Below are 21,548 nucleotides of genomic sequence, written 5' to 3' on the forward strand. Positions count from 1 at the left end.
TAATTCATTCCTCATTTTTTATGAATGCCTTCACTGACTACTTTCTGTATCATATGTCAATAATATAACTGAAAATACAGCTTATAAAACAATTCATAAGATTTTCTATGACATTTACAAGTCATTACCTTTTGGGAGGAACAGGTCTGACAATTTGGAATTTCTCTTCTACAGCCTTCCCCATTCAAATGAATTTCTCTTTCATTATCTTTTTGTAAAAAACCCTTAAAACTTTACTCATTTAGCAAAATTTTAAAAATTGAAAAACAGCATGCTTAATGAAAACCACCTAATAGATCCAAAATTGTCATAAATTCCATCAAACAGGCAATGTCCTGCGGTATCACACATCAACAGACTAGGAGGAACAACCAAAGACACATGACTCATTCCATCCTGCAAAAGGCTAGCAAACTTGTCTTATGTCTCAATGTGACAATGCAACTGCAAACAGTTACGTCCAGAACAGAAGCTTAAGAGTTTGACCAGTAGTGGAATAGGCCAGAACCCAGTGATCTGAGACTTTGGCACTGGCTATGCCTATAATAGGCAAGATATCTGTCAGGTTTCATACTTAAAATATTAAGCAATCAGTAGAGAGGAACAATCAGAAGAGCTACAGCCAGAAAGATGACTGAATACCAGCATTGTTGGAGGTCATATCTAATTACGGAGGCAGAAGATGGTACCTAGAGAATATGATAACTGGTAAAAAGGACCAGGGAGGTCCGGCAGTACAGCAGATGTCAAGCTGGTAAACAGATGAATAATGCAAAGTCGATGAACAGGAAATAGTTAGATATGCAGCTGAGGAGGGAGGTTTAATCAACAAAAAGGTATGTCGGCAGAACTTCATTCTCTTCCAAGATCAGAGCAGGGTCTCACATTTGAAGAAAATGGAATACCAAAGTTTGATAAGGAAAGGCTCAGAAAAGAAGAGATTTTGACAATTACAGATGGAGACTTTGACACAAGAATGGATAGCCCAGACACTACAACTAAAGAACAAAGTCAGATCAAAAAGTGTAGTGAGGTTGGGCTGACTAATGAACTAGGGCTGTCCAAAACTCCCCATCTTTGCACAGCGTAGGGCCCAGCGCCTGCTCTAAGACTGAGTCTACTAGTACCACAGCAGGTACAAACAAAGAAAGGTCATGATAGCAGTGTTAATAAAACACAGTGTCAGACTTAACACAGATATTATAGTGGCCTGTTTGCATATTCTCAGTCACCTGGCCCATTTGCGTACTCTCGGTCACCTATGAATATTGTGACCATCCATGTTGGATTTTCTTGATTTCGAATCTCATAAGTAAACTATGTCTTTAATATTTATCAACAAAAAAAATTTTAAAGAAAATTGTGAAACCAAATACTTAATGAGTCAGATAATCAGTTGTACTTCTCATAACACAAAATGTTTAGTCTCAAAAATGAAATGTCTGTTTCCTCAAGTGAGGTGAACCTAGCTTAAGAAGTTAGAACAACAACAACAAAAAGATAAAGCAGGCCCATGACTATAAATTCAATTACATCTGGAGCTAGAAATCCCCCTTTTCAGGGACCATCAAGAAAAATTCACATTGCTTACTTAACGGTACAATGAGTTGGCTTTCTTGTCCAGGATCCACTTCCCAAAGCAGACAAATTTATCTGAGGGATAAGAGTATTCTGGCAATAAGCAATAGGTGATTCTTTTCCACTATGAGCAACATTAACTCTCAACAGATACATTTCTGAAACTTATGTCAATGGGAATGTAAATGACCCTACAAAATTAGTTTGGGAACAGCTAGCTAAAAATCTCCTTTACCTTCTGTATCTAACCCAAGACCTATTTTTCCTGCATCTTAAATATTTCCCAGAACCTTGCTGAGCTAGTATTTTGTAAAGTGCTTAGAAGAGTACCGACGCATGCAGTAGGTATTATATACTTGTTTGCTAAATAAGTAACATTTCTTCCATTTGTTCAACCTTAATCTCACATATGGTCTATTTCCTAACTAGTCTCCTGGCACCATGCCAAAGACAAAAACTTGATGAAATTACCCCAGTCACTGTCACAAGGCCCATCAATGGTTCCTCATTTATTTTAGGATTAAGACCAAAATCCATAATAAGGCTTTTGATATTCTATATGGTCTAGCCCCTGCTTAACTTTCCAGCTTCATTCCCATCCTGCTCCCCATAGCTCTCTGCTCCAGCCAAAATGGCCATTCCCTCCAGCCTCTAGCACTGGATATCCCTTCTGCTCACCCACCTATCTCCCAAACTGTTAACTATTTCTTCCTTCAGATCTTGCTAAAGTATCATTTGATCAGGGAAGCCTTCAATTAAAATATGAAGGAGTAGTAAAGAAAGTTAGCTAAAAAGTTTGGGTGTGGGGTTTTCTGGGGGTGGGGGGTGTTCTTAGTGTTCTTTTGCTTATCTGAGCCCCAATTTACTACTCTATAAAATACCAATTCATCAACTGAAGAATGGATAAACAAAATGTGATGTATGCATACAATGGAACATTATTCAATACATGTTATGACATAAATGAACTTTGGAAATACAGTAAGTGTAAGAACCCCATCACAAAAGTACACCCATTGTATGATTCCGTGTATATGAAATGTCCAAAATAGACAAATCTGTAGTGACAGAAAGTAGATTAATGAGTACGAGCTTTCTTTGTTAGATGATGAAAATGTTCTGCAATTAGATAGTGGTGATAGTTGTACAATTTTGAAATTCACTAAAAACTACCAAATTGAACACTTTATGAATCTTACAGTATGTGAATATCACAATAAAGCTGCTATTTTGAAAAACAGCAAGAATTTTCTTCTTGAGATTTTCATGCTGAGGATTACAAGAGATTTAATGAATGTATGTGCATATAAGTATACACAGGTACATGTGTAAACACATATGATAGGTACTTAGCACATAACAGACCTATATAAGTACTTCAATAAACAGTAAGTACTATTTCAATCAAATAACACACAGATTTTAACTGAAATTCAGATGAACGTATAATGTGCTTTTTGGGTTGGCTTTTACTGTTTTTACAATCCAAGAAAAAATATCTGAGCATTAAAAACAATTTATAAACTTTTCTCATTGTGCAAAAATGCAAGTAAGCTATGCAAATATAGTTTCTTAACATACCATATCTTATTCACATTTTAACTTATAAAACTATGGTTTATGAAGGTCAATCTATTTTATGCCTATGATAAAAACTAAATTCTTTGAAACACCAGCTCTTATAAAATTATGTATGCAAAATAAACTCTATAAATTAACATGCTTGCAAGAGGTATTATATGAACAGAAAATGCATCTGTGATTTTTTTTACCCCATTTATTTATTTTATTGCATTTTAGGTTTTGGGGTACATGTGAAGAACATGCAAAATTGTTGCATAGGAACACACATGGCAGTGTGATTTGCTGTCTTCCTCCCCATCACCTACATCTGGCATTTCTCCCCTTGCTATCTCTCCCCAGCTTCCCACCCCCCACCCTCCCTCCCCTATTTCCCCGCAACTGACCCCAGTGTGTAGTGCTCCCCTCCCTGTGTCCATGTGTTCTCATTGTTCAACACCCGCCTATGAGTGAGAACATGCGGTGTTTGATCTTCTGCTCTTCTGTCAGTTTGCTGAGAATGATGGTTTCCAGGTTCATCCATGTCCCTACAAAGGACCCTAACTCATCGTTTTTGATGGCTGCATAATATTCCATGGTGTATATGTGCCACATTTTCCCTATCCAGTCTATCATCGATGGGCATTTGGGTTGGTTCCAGGTCTTTACTATTGTAAACAGTGCTGCAATGAACATTCGTGTGCACATGTCCTTATAGTAGAACGATTTGTAATCCTTTGGATATATACCCAGTAATGGGATTGCTGGGTCAAATGGAATTTCTATTTCTAGGTCCTTGAGGAATCGCCACACTGTCTTCCACAATGGTTGAATTAATTTACACTCCCACCAACAGTGTAAAAGTGTTCCTATTTCTCCACATCCTCTCCAGCATCTGTTGTCTCCAGATTTTTTAATGATCGCCATTCTAACTGGCGTGAGATGGTATCTCAATGTAGTTTTAATTTGCATTTCTCTGATGACCAGTGATGATGAGCATTTTTTCATATGTTTGTTGGCCTCACGTATGTCTTCTTTTGTAAAGTGTCTGTTCATATCCTTTGCCCACTTTTGAATGGGCTTGTTAGTTTTTTTCTTGTAAATCTGTTTTAGTTCTTTGTAAATTTTGGATATCAGCCCTTTGTCAGATGGGTAAACTGCAAACATTTTTTCCCATTCTGTTGGTTGCCGATTCACTCTAATGATTGTTTCTTTTGCTGTGCAGAAGCTGTGGAGTTTGATTAGGTCCCATTTGTCTATTCTGGCTTTTGTTGTCAATGCTTTTGGTGTTTTGGTCATGAAGTCCTTGCCTACACCTATGTCCTGAATGGTTTTGCCTAGATTTTCTTCTAGGGTTTTTATGGTGTTATGTCTTATGTTTAAGTCTTTAATCCATCTGGAGTTAATTTTAGTGTAAGGTGCCAGGAAGGGGTCCAGTTTCTGCTTTCTGCACGTGGCTAGCCAGCTTTCCCAACACCATTTATTGAACAGGGAATCCTTTCCCCATTGCTTGTTTTTGACTGGTTTGTCAAAGATCAGATGGTTGTAGATATGTTGTGTTATCTCCGAGACCTCTGTTCTGTTCCATTGGTCTATATCTCTGTTTTGGTACCAGTACCATGCTGTTTTGATTACTGTAGCCTTGTAGTATAGTTTGAAGTCTGGTAGTGTGATGCCCCCCGCTTTGTTCTTTTTGCTTAGAATTGACTTGGCTATGCGGGCTCTCTTTTGGTTCCATATGAAGTTTAAGGTGGTTTTTTCCAGTTCTGCAAAGAAGGTCATTGGTAGCTTGATGGGGATAGCATTGAATCTGTAAATTACTTTGGGCAGTATGGCCATTTTCACGATATTGATTCTTCCTAACCATGAACATGGAATGTTTCTCCATCTGTTTGTGTCCTCTCTTATTTCGTTGAGCAGTGGCTTGTAGTTCTCCTAACATTACAAATATATAACTGAACAGATCTCAGTACTGAGTCTTGCTTTGTCTTATCAATTTTAGAGTACTAAGCCAATCTTTTAAATGATCACATCCTCACGACACAGCTGGTTTAACAGAATGTTCCTGATTCAGTTTTTAAAAGAAGTAATGCCTAAAACTGTTGGCACAAAGACAAAACTCCAAATTTAGGCCATATGAATGTCACTTCATTGTTGTTACTGAAAGAAATAAGCTCAACTATAATCTAACTTCGGCAGCACTGCATCAACATTCTGCCAGCTAAGCAGGCCATGAAACTGGAGGGCCTCTAGTGATTCATATAAAAAGTAGCATTTAACATTAATACAAAGTATGCAAATGCATCTTATAAATAAGAAACCCTATTATAAATAATGATGAAAAACTATAATAATATACACTGCTTTTAAGTTATGTTCGATGACAAAACCCACAGATTTTTTCTTTTTTTCTTTTTTCTTCAGGAGGGTAGGGGCAACATTTGAAATACATAATTTATTTAATGAAAAAATTATTTTTCACTTATTTTTAATAAAAGCTATTAATAAATTAGGTTTTCCTCTGTTCTTCCCAAGAAATTCACTAAATAAAATGTTATGAAATTTTATCTTTTTTAATCACTAAAAAATCATTTTATGCATTCAGGAATTGTTACCCTAAGAGACAAGAGTAGCATAATATTAATAATCAAATTATAAAAGGGGTCATATATATATGCTCCTACCTTCTTTTCTATTATAAATTCATCCCAACAAAAATTATTGAAGCCCTATCCAATATTTCCTTGTCTGCACATTTACCATAGTTTAAATAAGCATTAAATACACAAAGAAGAACAAAAGGACAATCAACCAATACCCTCCAGAAACTTATACTCAAGTAGCTGAGAAAGACATGAACAGGCGGTGGCTCAAGCCTGTAATCCCAGCACTTTGGGAGGCCAAGGTGGGAGGATCACGAGGTCAAGAGATCGAGACCATCCTGGCCAACATGGTGAAACCCCATCTCTACTAAACACACACACACACACACACACACACACACACACACACACACACACACAAAATTGCTGGGCGTGGTGGCACGAGCCTGTAGTCCCAACTACCGGGAGGCTAAGGCAGGAGAATTGCTTAAACCTGGGAAGTGGAGGTTGCAGTGAGCCAAGATCGTGCCACTGCACTCCAGCCTGGTGCTTGGTGACACAGTGAGACTCTGTCTCAAAAAAAAAAAAAGACATGAACAGGATGATGAGTATAATAATGCAATGATGTTTAAAGTGAAGAGAACAGGTGAAGCATTAACTGTGTGGCTGGCTCAAGGAAGAATGCGTCTTGAAAGAAGAGTAAGAATCATTGTAATGCAGGCAGAGAGATGACGGGGTGCATTCCAGGCAAAGGTAGCACATAGGAAGGCACACCATGCTTCCAGAACTGGAAGATGAAAGGTTTCATCCCACAGGAGACAGAAAGTCTGTGAAGTAAGGAGGGAAGGGACATGAACAGCCAGTCTTTAAAAGGAACCCTCATCAGTAATGTGCAAGATGCAAACAGGACCAATATGGAAGCTGTGGCAATATTCCAGGTGATCACGAAGCGAGGCCTGAAGTGGGCCAGCGGCGGTGGAGAGAAGGAGAGACTACAGAAATCTGAGAAGGCAGATTGGCAAGTCGTGGTCAAAAACCAAAAGGGGTTGGGGTGAAAGAGGCGTGTTAAACAAGCTCTGGTTTCTGGCTTGGGGAGACTGTGGATATCAGTATTACCTACCATCATGGAGAGCATCCTAGCATTCAAAACCAAACTCAAAAAAATCCCTTTCCCTCTGAAGTCTCCACTAACCATGTAGTTCAATGTGATTCCTTCTGTCACCCAGGCTGGAATACAGTGGCATGAACAGGGCTCCTGGGCTCAAGCAACCCTCCCACCTCAGCCTCCCAAGTACTGGGACCACGTGTGTGTGTGTGTGTCTGTGTGTGTCTGTGTACTCAAACGCTGGACTCAAACTTCTGGGATCAAGTGATCCTCTCACCTCAGACTCCCAAAGCGATAGGATTACCAACGTAAGCTCCCATGCCCAGGGGACTAATCTGATTCCGTCTGTCTCTGGACTCCCAGTCTGTTTTATGTACAACAGTCATTTGTAAGTCACAGTGCACACACATTTCTCATTTGACTTCCTTACGATAACTTTTCACATATAATTTCTATAAGCTCCTCGAGAGCAAAGAACATCTGCCACAGCATAGTACATGCTCTATAAACACTGGTTGACTCAAAAGTGTTGACGTTATAAAAACATTCCTAGGAAGAAAGAGCTACTATCCTTTTCTAGGGTCTTAACATTTTAACTCCTCCCCTCATGAGTTGTATTTAACTCTCTCATACAAGAAATTCAAGTGAAGACAAAGAAGACATCCACAGATGCTGGTGAAATAAAAATATTCTTCCACTTTCCAGGGCTATGGCAGACAAGGTCAGAGCCCTACTGAACACTGAGACTAGCAATTTCGTTTCAGTATTAACCTATTGCTTCAGAATGGTTAAAACACCTTTATGAGATGTGTACTATGAATGTCCAAGGACAATGGGATACCCCCAGACTGACTGAATCACTCTATTACTAACCGCTAAAAAACAAAGGCTTTACAAACATCTGTTTTTGGTTCAATCTTGGATTCAAGGAGTACGATTAAACAAGATTTGGCTGTGGCTGGTTACAGGGCTCAGGCAACGATATGTAGAAATATTTAAATGGTCACAAAGCAAGATAACCACATAGTTCACGAGTACCTAAACAACGTTTTTACAAGACAAGCTGCTATGATATAATACACTGTTCTTCTATAAGAACTTGTTAATTATAGCTTTATTCTCACTATAAAACTGTCTTACTATTTTTAAAAAAGTACATGGTGAGGATGGGCGAAGCAAGGGAAACAGTATGAAAGAGAGATTAGAAACTAGAGTCCAGTTTATTTGAGCAAAAATCTATTCTACATTACTATCTCCATTTTAACTAGTAAAAATATTTAACTTGAATTAGTAATTATAATTCTCCCAATAATTACACATATTCACTTAAAAACTTTCCTAAAACTAAGATAATTTTCTGCCATCTGGCACAACAATATCTCCATATGGAAGAATTACAGATAAAAAAAAAAAGAAAAGAAATATAGAGATTGTAAATGCAGTATATTTGGCTGCATTTACAAACCTCCTCAAACTATATTCGATAAGACTTTATCTTAAGAGGGTTTTTTTCTCATGTCAATAGTTTTTCTTTTATATTATTTGCTTACAAAACAAAACTACACTAAATAAATATTTTGGTAAAGAGTTAACCTGGAAAAATGTAAATTTAATTTCTCATATTTTATTCATTAGTTTGCTCAGGCACCCGCAGCAGAGTTGGGAGCAAGAACAGCTAGGTTCTATTCCAGTTCTTTGCCACTGTATGACCTTGGAAAAGTCACAATTTTTCTATATTTCAATTTTCTTTGGGCAAAACAAACATGATAACAGAACTTGTGTTTGCTTAATTCATGGGTTTGATATTGTATTATGATACTTTTGGCAAAAAAGTAAATAGACTATGGTAAGTGTTTTGAGATCTTAAAAGAAAAAGTGTGATTCAAACACTGAACAAAAGCAGTATTTCTGCCAAATCCATATGTTAGGAAGAGAGTTACAGACAGAATAATAGCTCAGTGGCATCAGTTGTATTGACTTAAGTGGTCTCTTAAATCTAAGTATGTCATCCTGAATGTTCTTTATCAGAAAATTTACTACATATGAAAACTACACATTAGAACTTCAATTAGAAAAATGAGGGGAAGTTATTATCATTATATTAAGTTGTCTAGTGCCTTAAGATAGCTGATGTTGATTCAAACAACACTGTGCTAACAGAACTGTGGAAGAGAACTGGTATCTGATAACCCCGCGGAGATTAGAGTCTATTTGTGGTCTTCTTCCCCCTACCTCCCCCACTGCCCCCCATTTATGACTAATTGCGAGAAACTTTGCCAGAATAACACAAATTACCAAGAAATCCAAGGCTGGTAAATTTTCATCAAAGAAAATTTAACTACTGATTTTACAACTGTCTGATGTGTGCACGTCTACATTTTCTATCTTACTGATTACCATTCAAGAAAACATTCTTCATGCTATTTTCAACAGCTTTTAATCTATTTGGATTGGTCTGAAGAATTAGCATGCAAGGAATAGCAATGATAATAATACCTCAGCATTTTTTTTTTCCATGTAGGAATATATACTTACAGCTGCTGCTCCAGGACTTTAACAAGGACTTTATGCTAATTTCAAAAAACACAGAATCCTGTAGACTCAACATAGTGTCTCAATCAGCTGCAAAAGCAGCAACAGCAGCAGCAGCAGCAGCAGCAGCAGCAGAGGCAGAAGCGGAAGCAGAAGCAGCAGCAGCAGCGGTTTTGCCGTTCTCTCTCCAAGCTGCTGTCCCTTCTCTTCTCACAGGCAGCAGAGTTTTGGCCCACAGTGCCTTGGCTTCATTACCATGCAGGCTTGCAGTGACGCACAACTATAGTGGAAACGCCGCTGAATGCAGATGAACTATCCAGTTGAATAAAAGCTTACGAGTTTATTATAAGTGCCCAGAAGGACACCCTCACCTTTCTTTATGCAGATATACACATGGCCAAAATTATCTTCTCTGTTTATGTTCCTGTTACCAGTTTTGAGGAGCAGTGTCTCCAGATATGTAATCACAACTGCTAGCAAACAGACAAGGGTAGACGCTCTGCCCTTGGATACCAACTTTTCTCACAAAGGGCCTTGGAAATTTTTAAAAAATAAATAAATTAGGATTTAGTATAAAATCTTTTAAATCTTTTCCTTTAATAGCCAATCAAAAAAAAATAGAGGTATTTAACTCACTTCAATATCAGTTTCCTTTAGGTGATTTTAGTAGTAAATTCTCTCCACCCCTCTACACACCCAGGCAGTAAGCAGTGATTTTCTCAGCATGTTTGTGATGATGCAGGGTCTACTGTCTCACTTACCCCACTGGAGATCATGCTGGCTAATGGAATGAAAAGATGATGTAATGAACACTGGCTGAGCCTCCATCAGCCTCTAAAACTGCTCAGCTCAGGACAAACTTTCCTCTGCTGCATGCAACTTATTCAAAAGCGATAACTCTATTATAATAACGGGATTAGTTAAAAACACAGTTTTCTATTCTTAATATAGCACATAATTCCCTTGAAAATCTTATAGTAAAAAATGTCAATGAATAGCGAGAAATCCTCTGGCCAAATAAAATGCTACACATTTGTAAAACTTTCTTCTGCAGAATCTGTTCTAAACTGAAAACAACACTGTTAAAGCCTAACCTCTTCAAAACAGTAGAAACATTTCACAACCAAAATGAACAAATAATATGTCATTATCAGAAGAAAAATGTCTTGGCCTCATATTAGTTTACTGTGACTTTGAAGGTCATGTGTTTAGAGCTGTGTTTTTCCATATTTAGCAATACATTTGTACCAATCTATCTATATAGCACTGTATCCTTTAAGTAACACAAAGAATAAGAAAATGCAGTGATCAAAGTCATAACTGAATAAATTTATTCACAGCCAAATGGTTAAACATTGTATTAGAAGCTAAAATAACATCCTTTCAAGACAACGATTACACATTATGGGAAATTCATTAGCAGATATTCAGTGATAGTAGTGTTTTTTGGAAGGGGTGGGGGTTATTTCAAGGCATTTTTTTTTTTTTTCTCAGAGCAGTTCAAGAAGTCTGGCCATCCCTACTCCTGAACTGACCCAGAAAGTAAATTCAGATCAGGAAGGTAAAGGGTAACCAACACAGAACCATAATACTACAATACTGTTGTTTGGGTACAATGTGATTAGAGACATTTCAGAATTACTGTAGATAACAGGGTTTCTCCTCATATAATGGAAAACATGCCTTAAGATGCTGAATGAAAAAAGGGCATCCCACAACCCAGAAACACTACCTACTACAGTACATCCATTCTTATACATTAACAATATATGTCAACATGCCAAATACTCACAGTTTTACAGAAACCAGTTTAATTTTTCTTTCTGATTAATTTACCCCCAAAGTGATTTCATAATATAATCCTCTTTTCATCAAATAGCTGTTAACAAATTCAGGAAATAAGCCAATTTAGACCCAAACAAACTACACTGTTAAATGCCAAGGGTCAGAACTGAACCATGTCAGTAAGTAGACAAGTTAGTAGGCATAAGCCCAGATATTTTGCCATATTCTTTCTATTCCTATTGAGATAAGCCTATTACTATCATACAAGTCTTAAAAGCTACTTACTACCATTTGGCTATAATGTCCCATCAAAGTAACTGAGGTTCATTCCCAGTAAACCTTTACAAACTACAAAAGGCAAAACTATTTGTCATATAGAATGTTAGAACATGATAACTTTTGGGGGAAGGGTAGGGGCCAAATAATAGGTGATTTTCTCATAACTTTAATAAAAATGAATTTTCTGCGTAAGTTTTGTCTACATAGATCTATAAGAATAAATCAGAACCTAAAGTTTCTTTTCTATCTAAGCAGTCATATATATACATGTATATACATTATATATATATACAAATATATATACATATACTGTATACATATACATACATATATACATATACGTGTGTGTGTGTGTGTGTGTGTGTGTGTGTGTATCTCCAAGGCAAATTAATGTTTCTTTGGAACACAAATGCATAAAATTAACTTCAGAGCTTATTTTAGAAGGTCCATTTTACATCAGGGCTTTATCATATGCAGAAGCAGGTGACTATATCACTTCCCATTTATATGTAGACTAATTCAATAGGCCCATGTGGACAGAGCCTCGTTTTCTCTCTGAACTCAATTCTGAAATGTAAAGAATAAAACAAATAGTATTACTATTTCAACTATTAAACACAATATCATAGCAAAGCTTAGTGGATTAAGTATTTTCTTTCTAATTCTTCCTAAACTTTTATCATGCAGATAACTAAAGTATTAACTAGGAAAACTACATATGCATCCAATCAATCAATCCTTTTAGATGACGATGGAAGAGTCCCACTTGTATTCTGAATGCTTTCTCAATCTTTTGATTACTAATCATATTTTTGTTTTGTTTGTTTTGAAATAGGGGTCTCATTCTGTTGCCCAGGCTGGAGTGAGTGGCAAGAACAAGGTTCCCTGCAGCCTCAACCTCCTGGGATCAAGCCATCCTCCCACCTCAGCCTTTCAAGAAGCTGGGTAGACAGGCGCACACCACCATGCCCAGCTAATTCTTTCTTTCTTTCTTTTTTCTTTTTTTTTGGAAAAGTAGTTTCTGGCCATGTTGCCCCAGCTACTAATTCTGTTTTTAAATTACACAAAGAATGATACTGCTATCAATCTTCAAATGAGTTTTCTATCCTTAACCTGCCAATTAATCACAGAAACTGAGTCATAGCCTAGAGCTTACTGTAAGATTCTCAAAAGACAAGAGGTGCCAATTTTCCATTTTATTCTTTTTATAAATTCAGAATTCTCCAAATTGTATCACATACCCCATCACCATAAAAAGATAGCCACTGAAATTGTTCCTTGATGGCATATCCTTGGCAAAGCAGAAAAAACTAATTTGGATAATTTCCTTCAATTATACTCCTCCCCAACTTTTAGATCATATATTAAAGACAGCTTTTTAAATGATAAGTTTTAAAACATTTTTAAGAAATTCCAATATCAATATTATCAGTCCTTATTGAATAAGGTCCTCCTGGCATGAGCAAAATACTATATAGTAAAGATTTGACAAGAAAGATGACCATGGAAGTTCTTTTGCTCTCAACAAGTTAGAAAGTAGATTTCCCTATTTCTTTTAATCAGCTTCCATTTCTATGCCCATTTTGGCATTTTGAGGATTAATGGAAGTAACTATTTGTTTTACATTTTTAAGCAGAGAGTCAACAGAGGTACACTCCAATACACCAAAATCATATGTACCAGGAAAAATTCTTAATACATCTTATAAAATATTGCTATTTAGATATGGATCTGAATAAAATGTTTCTTGATAGAGAATGAAGTTTGGATTTAACTGGAAACATTATGCAATTCATGGGAATTAAATGCTCTGGCTAAACAAAATTCTTCAATTACTCATTCTTAGGAAAAAAGTACAAACACATGAATTATTCCTCATATTGATGGTTTTAAATGTCTCCAAAATTATTAAACTGGTATCCAGAATTACAATAAGGAAAAAATAGAAACTGGCAAGTTTTTCTATACAAATGTCAAATGCCTTATCAATCCTAGAATCTTCTACAGCCCCACAGATTTCAGCTTTTCAGAGTCCTCTCTTTTCTGGAGTTTAGAAAAGAGACTGAAAGGTTTTAGGTAGGCTGGGTAAGATGGCTCACACCTGTAATTCCAACACTCTTGGAGGCCCAGGTGGAGGATTGCTTAAATCCAGAGGATTTCTCCAGCCTGGGCAACATGGCAAAACCCCATCTCTACAAAAGATACAAAAACAAAAAATGTGCCAGGTGTGGTGGCACCCATTTATAGTCCCAGCTATTCAGGAGGATGAGGTGGGCCCAGGAAGTTGAGGCCGCAGTGAGCCATGAATGTGCCACTGCACTCCGGCCTGGGCAACAGTGAGACCCTCTCAAAAAAAAAAAGTAAAGAAAGAAAAAGAAAATAAAGGTTTCAGGTAAAAGGAAAGTTGCTTTTACATGTTATGTAATTACCACCACACATGAAATATAAACAAGAAAAAAAATGGTTGTAACAATCACTTCATATTTTTCTTTAAAACCTCATTAAATACCCCAACAAAATGTTAATAGTAACTACCTATAGCATTGACTAACTTCTTGATACATTTACCTCTTTCTTCTGTTTACTTACGCCTTCGTATATTTCCCAAATTTTCTTCAATAAATCTTTTAACATTTTAAAACTTTACTACAAAAAGGAAGCAGGGGCCAGGCTCAGTGGCTCATGCCGGTAATCCCAACATTTTGGGAGGCCAAGGTGGGTGGATTGCTTGAGGCCAGGAGTTCAAGATCAGCCTTTCATTTTCCAGACTTCTACTTTTGGCCATGTTGGAATAACTGGAATTGGACTTATTCTCCTGCCATAAATAATCACAACATTGTACAAAGTATATGATCAAGGTTTTCAGACATGACAAAGGAGGACAATGACCCCTGAGAGATGAGAGACAAATAAGAGGAACACTAAAAGTACCCCAACTTCTGCCTAGGGGCACTTTAGGACCACAGTACAAGAAAGGATCCCATGAAGTCCCAGGAACCATAGTAGAGGTCCCCATTAAATACTCAGTCAAGGCCTTCTGTAGATACTCCAGAAAGTCATGCCTCATAATGGGGCTAGCAACTATCTAAACACTGCTTAAAGTAGTTTTAAAGACTCCAAAACAATCCTCTAAACCAAGCTCAAAGGATCAAGCTGATCTGCAAGTAACTGCCTTCCAAAACAAACAACAACACTCTTTAAAACAATGTGACAAAATCCAGCATTCAACGATGTCACAAATATGTAGCATCCAATTAAAATGTATTAAATGTGTCAAGGAGTAGGAAAATGTGTCCTATAAAAACCAGTCAACAGAGTAGACCTAGAAACAACAGAGATGACAGAATTAACAGATAGTTTCTTTAAAAGGCAATTATAAATAAGTTCAAAGACATAAACAAAAAAAAATAAATACAAGGAAGAAAAAATAGAAGATAAAAGACTCAAATAAAATGGAGAAAGAAAAACACAACATCTAAAACAATAAATTCACTGTGTGGGACTAACAGAAGATAAGACTTTGCTGAAGAAAAGATCAGGTCAGGCACGGTGGCTCACACCTGTAATCCCAGCACTTTGGGAAGCTGAGGTGGGTGGATCGTGAGGTCAGGAGATCCAGACCATCCAAGCTAACATTGTGAAACCCTGTCTCTACTATAAAAAAAAATACAAAAAATTAGCCAGGCATTGTGGCACATTCTGTAGTCCCAGCTACTTGGGAGGCTGAAGCAGGAGAATCGCTTGAACCCAGGAGGCGGAGACTGCAGTGGGCCGAGACTGTGCCACTACACTCCAGCCTGGGCAACAGAGTGAGACTCCATCTAAAAAAAAAAAAAAAAAAAAAAAAAAATCAGTAAATTTAGAGAAATGGATATAGAAACTCTCCAAAGTGAAGCATAGACAACTAAACATAATGAAACAAACAAATAAAAATGAACCTAGACTCAGGGACCTGTGGAACAGGTCTAATATGGAAATGGTCTAATATATATACGGAATTGGAATCTCAGGAGTGAACAGAAAATATTAATTGAGGACAGGCATAGTGACTGACGCATGCAATCCCCAACACTTCACGAAGCCAATGCAGGAACACTGCCTGAAGCCAAGAGTTCAAGACCCGCCTGGGCAACATAGTGAGACTTCATTTCTACAAAAAAAAATTTTAGAATTAGGACCTATAGTCGTAGTTAGTCAGGAGGCTAAGGCGGGAGGACTGCTTGATCCCAAGAGTTTGAGGTTATTGTGAGCTATGTTCACACCACTGCCCTCCAGTCTGAGGAACAGAGCAAGATCCTGTCTCCAAAAAATAGTAACAATAATATTTTTTTAAATAAAGTAAATTTTAAAAGGAAAATATTATTTGAAAAAATAATAAAAAATTTTCTAAAATTGACTGGCTAAACTCACAGATCCAAAAATCTCAAGCAAAAGTAAACACAAACACGCAAAGAAAAGGCATGCTAAGGTGCACCATAATCAAACTGCTGAAAACCAATGGTAGAGAAACAATCTTAAAATCAGGCAATTAGCCAGCACAGTGGCTCATACATGTAATCCCAGCACTTTGGGAGGCCAAGGTGGGCAGATTGCTTGAGACCAGGAGTTCAAGACCAACCTTGGCAACATAGCAAGACCCCATCTCGGAAAAAAAAAAAAAGAAAAGCAGGAAATTATACAAGGTAGAAGTTAGAATGACATCACTGAAAAGCTTAAAGCATAAAACTACTGACCGAGAATTCTATATCCAGTAAAAATATCTTGCAAATATAATTGGAAAGTAAAAATGTTTCCAAGATAGACAAAAGCTAAAAGACTTTGTCACCAACAACTCTGCACCACAAAAAATGAAAAGAAGTGCTTCAGGTGGAAGGAAAATCACGCAAGATGAAAACTTGGATCTATACAAATGAATAAAGAGTGTTAGAAACAGTAAATATGCAGTTAAAATACTTTTTATTTCTCAATTTAAATGTCCCTTCAAAGTTAATTAACTATTTAAAGTAAAAGTGATTAACAATGAACAACTGGGTTTATAATTAAGTAGAAATAAAATAGCACAGAGGAGGGGAAACAGAAGTATCAGGTTTCAGGTTCTTATGTAAAATGTTATCCTACTATTTGAAAGTAGACTGTGAAAAGTTGAAATTCATATATTTTTTTTTCATAAAACAAGCCAATAATAGAATAATAGAATAAATTAGAATACTAAAAAATGTACAATTAATCCAAAAGGAAAGGGGGAGGGGGAAGAAAACACAATAGATGGGACAAATAGGAAACAAACAGCAAGACAGATTAAAATCCAAGTATGTCGGTGGTTACCTTAAACACAAGTAGTCTAAAAACTGCAAAGGATAATTGAATAAATAAAAGAGATCTCCTTGTGCCCTTACAGAGGTTAGAATCCAACAATGGAGATAAAAAGTGTGGATGTGCAAGTGCTCCCACATGCAAACATGCACATAAAATTACAAACTGATAAAGTGCTGTGAAGGCAGTGAAGGGGCTATACTGACAAGGAAACCAGAGGAGGCCTAAGATAGGGTGGTCAGGGAAGGCCACTCTGTGGGAACAATAACAAACATGAAATCTGTTCAGCAGGTGGGTATTCTTCCAAAGAATGAAGCTTTATGCTCAACCCCAAAAAGAAAAATGGATAAAAGCAAAGGAACTCTGGCTGATCAGGGTTAAAGCACCAGAGTCCTACCCAATGGGCTCTTCCACTTGCCTGAGATGATTGTCAAAGAACCTCTAAAATACCCAGAGGGCTCCAGCAAACATTAAAGTAGATGCTGAAATGCCCAAGAAGGGTTTTGAGCAGGAACAAGGTCAGACAGGCCACTTGACTGGTTAGGTGGTGAGTGAACTTGCAGAGATCACAGTGGAAGTCAACAAGCTATTTAAATTGCTGAGGTGAAAGACAATGATTTAAAAATAATAGTACACTGATAATAATTAGGAAAAAGGCAGTAAGAATGGAATTAAGGAAATAGATTTCCATTTTTTCCTGTTAGATATTTCCTGATGCTTTGGTTACTAACACAATAGAAAAACATAAATAAAGTTAAAATATTCAAAGGTGACCCCCAGGCTTAGGGGACTGGGTAGAAGGTCGTGCTGAATGTGAAATAGCCCACTATGGGTCACATAAAGAAGAATCTAGGCTATATATTAATAAATCTAAAATACAAAAGGATGAAAGGACTAGACAGCAGAGAAGTAGACAGATAACCAATCTCACAAAGCTCTCACAGCATCTTCTCTATTTATGAGGCAGAAAAGTGAATTAATTATTTTCAAGTACTTGCTAGCCAACAATAACCACACTTAATGAATTCTGCTGAACGGAAGAAAAAGAAAGCAGTAAAGAGACAATAATTCAAATGTAGCACTACTAAAGGAAAATAAAATAAACTACTGAGTAATGAAGAGAATCTGTTTCTAAAACAGTTGGACCAGACTTCTGCCTAGAATTCTAAACAGAAAGGTTTCAGGTCATGTCCAAATTAACTGCTTATATTTAGAAGTATAAATCAAGTTTCTAATCATGGCTATAAGTGGGTTTCTAAAAAAGGTAAGTTTTATACAAATGTTACAGATTGTACCAATGTAATAATATACTCATAAGTTGGCAACATAAAACCAGTAAGGAAGCACTTTAACTAAGCTCCGTAATTTGGGGTGTGGTTACCTATGCAGCAATTATATTGCTTGTGTATGCCATAAGGTACAATTACTGTTACGTTCCTGACACAGGTGTCTATTAATAGCCCAATTTGTTCCTGGCTTTTGGTTTTAGTTCTTTTTATCTATTTCACACATTTTTAAAAATTGCTTCCTCTGTTAGAATGAAACAGTCTAGAAGATCCTGTAATCATAACTTTCTTCTTTGCTCTCACAAACCATACCAATTTCCTATCAAATTTGGCACAGTGCTAAAATATTATTTCTTCAAAGAAAAAAAATCTGCTCTTTTCAAATATATTTAAAAATCATTCTCAAGGTCCTAAGAAATATAGATAGGAATAAAATGCCTGAAACAACAATTCTTCAAGATACTGTTAATTAAAATCCAGGTTTTAAAATTTCTATTCAAAAAGCTCCCAGTTACTGGATTTGTATTTTTATAACACAATGCATATTTATTTTATTGTCTTGAAGCTGGAATTATTAATACCAACATAGTTTCACTGACAATACAGGTTATACAGATGTTTGGGGAAGAAAAGAGTATCCGCCATCACAATTGGCTAGTCCTAATGGAACAGCACAAGTAAAATTCTATGAGCCATCCATAGTGTGAATATAGAATATACTGCCCAAAGCAGAGCTGTTTTGAGCATGAAGTAAGTACTATTAATAACAATGCCAGAACAGAGACATAAACCACAACTACCCAGGTAGACGTAAACCACAATTACCCAGGGTGTACAGAGACCTTCTACAGTCACCTTCTCCATGAAGCACCCATCACAAAATAAAGGCTCACTATTTACTGCCAAAACTTGCCTTTTTCTGTTTCCTAAATCATCAGTAGTAAATGACTACTACATTTTCAATCAACTAGAGGTTCTTTACCATTAAAGCCACCTTTAATATCACTCTAGTTTTAAACCAGAGGGGTGAGTCAGCAAGGCTGTAATAAAGTAAAGGTTTAAACCAGGAAAGGAAGAGCCAATAAACTGCAGAGGCAATCAAACGCAAGGGCAAAAACTACTCTTAAGAGGACCAAGCCAGGCATGGTGGTTCACGCCTATAACACCAACACTTTGGGAGGCCGAGGAGGGTGAATCATTTGACGTCAGGAGTTCATGACCAGCCTGACCAACATGGTGAAACCCCATCTCTACTAAAAAAAACAAAATAATATTAGCCAGGTGTGGTGGCACACACCTGTAATCCCAGCTATTCGGGAGGCTGAGGCAGGAGAATTTGCTTGAGCCCAGGAGGCAGAGGTTACAGTGAGCCTAGACTGCACTCCAGCATGTGTGACACATTGAGACTCTGTCTTTAAAAAAAAAAAAAAAAAAAAAAAAAAAAGAATTAGAGAACCAGTAGGGTTAAGAAGATGAAAAGATCGTCCAGTAAAATTAAACAGGCAAGTTCAAAACACAGACGAATGTTTATGCATGGTTAACCTTAATCAAAATGCACTGTATTCAAAGTAATTTAGAAAAACCTAACTTCATAATCTTAATATTCTTTAAAGCCCCGCTCTAAACCTAGAAAACCAGAATCTATTGTTTAATAAGATCCCCTACGTGATTCTGAAGCATGTCCAAGTTTAAGGGCTACTTACGAATAGAAAATTTCAGAAGCCTAAAAAATAATAAAGATAAATTTTCTGTATTCATTACAATGAAATTTTCAGTTTTTTTTTTTTTCTTCATCAAGTAGACTGAAAATGTATATCAGCTTATACTTCCTCTTGAGGACAGTGTAGGGGTCATCAAAGGGCCCATTTAATCTTAAGTCACTCTTTAGAAACACAAAAACCCATCAAAAGTCTAAGTAAAAGAACAAGAAGAATTTAGGTAAGGTTGCTATTATTTACTTTGTAATAAAATCATTTTGGACTGTTGTTTAACAGTTAAAGTAATTCAATGATGGCATGTTTGCTTTGCTAGCTATAGAATTTAGAAAAATATAATTCCAAAGGACAGACTAATCCTCATCCTGATTGGTATCTTTTTACAAAGAATCATCTGAGATAGTCTAGGTTACCTTTACAGCTAATTTTTTAAAACCAAAAAAATGACTCAGATTAATAAATTTCATATCTACCCTTACACGTGGCAGGATGGGGTGGGAAAAATGAGTGGAAGGCACACAGGTATACCCCAGTGGACAATCCGTTCCACTAAAGACAAACAACTGATAAAAGCAACCAATTCAGAACTGCAAATCAGGATACTGGGCACATATGGGAAATGTATTAAGCCAACAATTGTTATCTTTAAAGAATAAACCATCTAGCCTTCCAAAACAGTCACAGAATCACACCCTTTTTTTTTTTAACTGGAGAGATTTTAACAATCATTTATCATAATCTCTTAAATACCATGAGACAACTGAAGGCCAAGGAAGATAAGCGATATAGTAGGATCTCACATCAAAATAATAATTATTTATTGAACACCTAGAACAGATAAAACACTATTCCAAGGATTTTAGAAAACACAACTAAGTATAATATTGGACCCTTTCTTCAAAGCTTTCATTCTGGTTTTTTTTTTTTGAGACAGGGTCTTGTTGTCTTCCAGGCTGGAGTGGAGTGGTTCGATCTCGGCTCTTTGTAACCTCTGCCTCCCAGGTTTAAGAGATTCTCTTGCCTCAGCCTCCCAAGTACCTAGATTACAGGCACACACCACTACAGCTGGCTAATTTTTGTATTTTTAGTAAAGACAGGATTTCACCATGTTGGCCAAGCTGGTCTCAAACTCCTGACCTCAGGTGATCCACCCACCTCGGCCTCCCAAACTGCTGGGATTACAGGCATGAGCCACTGCGCCCAGCCAAAGCTTCCATTCTCTACTTCCCAGGTCAGTTCTCTGTATGTAGCTCTCTGATGTTACCAATATTCTTTTCTGTAGTCTAGCTTAGGGGTTGGAAAACTGACGCCCAAGGCCAAATCTGGCCCAGTGGCTGTTTTTTTAAATAAAGTTGTAGTAAAACACAGCCACACACATTCACCCGCATATCATCTACAGCCGCTTTGGCTCTACAAAGCCAGAGCTGAGGATTTGCCACAAAGACTTGTGGACTGTAAAGCCTAAAATATTTACTATCTGGCCCTTTACAGAAAAGGTTTACTAACTGCTGTTCTAGATTGATCACCATTTGCTTAATCTGAGGTGGCTTTTTTGTTTTTCTCTTTTCATTTTGAAACTAAAGCTGGAGATCATGTCACTGCACTTCAGCCTGGGCGACAGAGCAAAAAGAAAGAGGAGGAAAGAAAGAGAAAGAAAGAAAAGAAAGAAAGGAAAGAAAGAAAGAAAAAGAAAAAGAAAAAGAGAAAAGAAAGAAAGAAAGAAAGAAAGAAAGAAAGAAAGAAAGAAAGAAAGAAAGAAAGAAAGAAAGAAAGAAGGAAAGAAAGAAGGAAA

The 21,548-nt window shown here is 36.8% G+C and overlaps 1 protein-coding gene across 14 annotated transcripts in view; it reads right to left on the reverse strand.

Moving 5' to 3' along the window:
- The window catches only part of FRYL (FRY like transcription coactivator), a 272,517-nt gene that overhangs the window by 148,942 nt on the left and 102,027 nt on the right, over positions 1-21,548 (reverse strand). Inside the window, exon 1 of one of the 14 annotated variants that reach the window (XM_032274132.1) lies at positions 9,382-9,482. The exons of the other annotated variants lie outside the window; for them this stretch is intronic. Within the exon in view, the coding sequence (XP_032130023.1) occupies positions 9,382-9,454 (73 nt within the window). The 5' untranslated portion in view covers positions 9,455-9,482. Of the gene's footprint in view, positions 1-9,381; positions 9,483-21,548 lie in introns of those variants that run through there. 14 annotated transcript variants of the gene reach the window in all.

This window comes from Sapajus apella, unplaced genomic scaffold (assembly GCF_009761245.1).
Source record: "Sapajus apella isolate SASKATOON/1434 unplaced genomic scaffold, GSC_monkey_1.0 scaffold5, whole genome shotgun sequence".
Taxonomy (NCBI): Eukaryota; Metazoa; Chordata; class Mammalia; order Primates; family Cebidae; genus Sapajus; species Sapajus apella.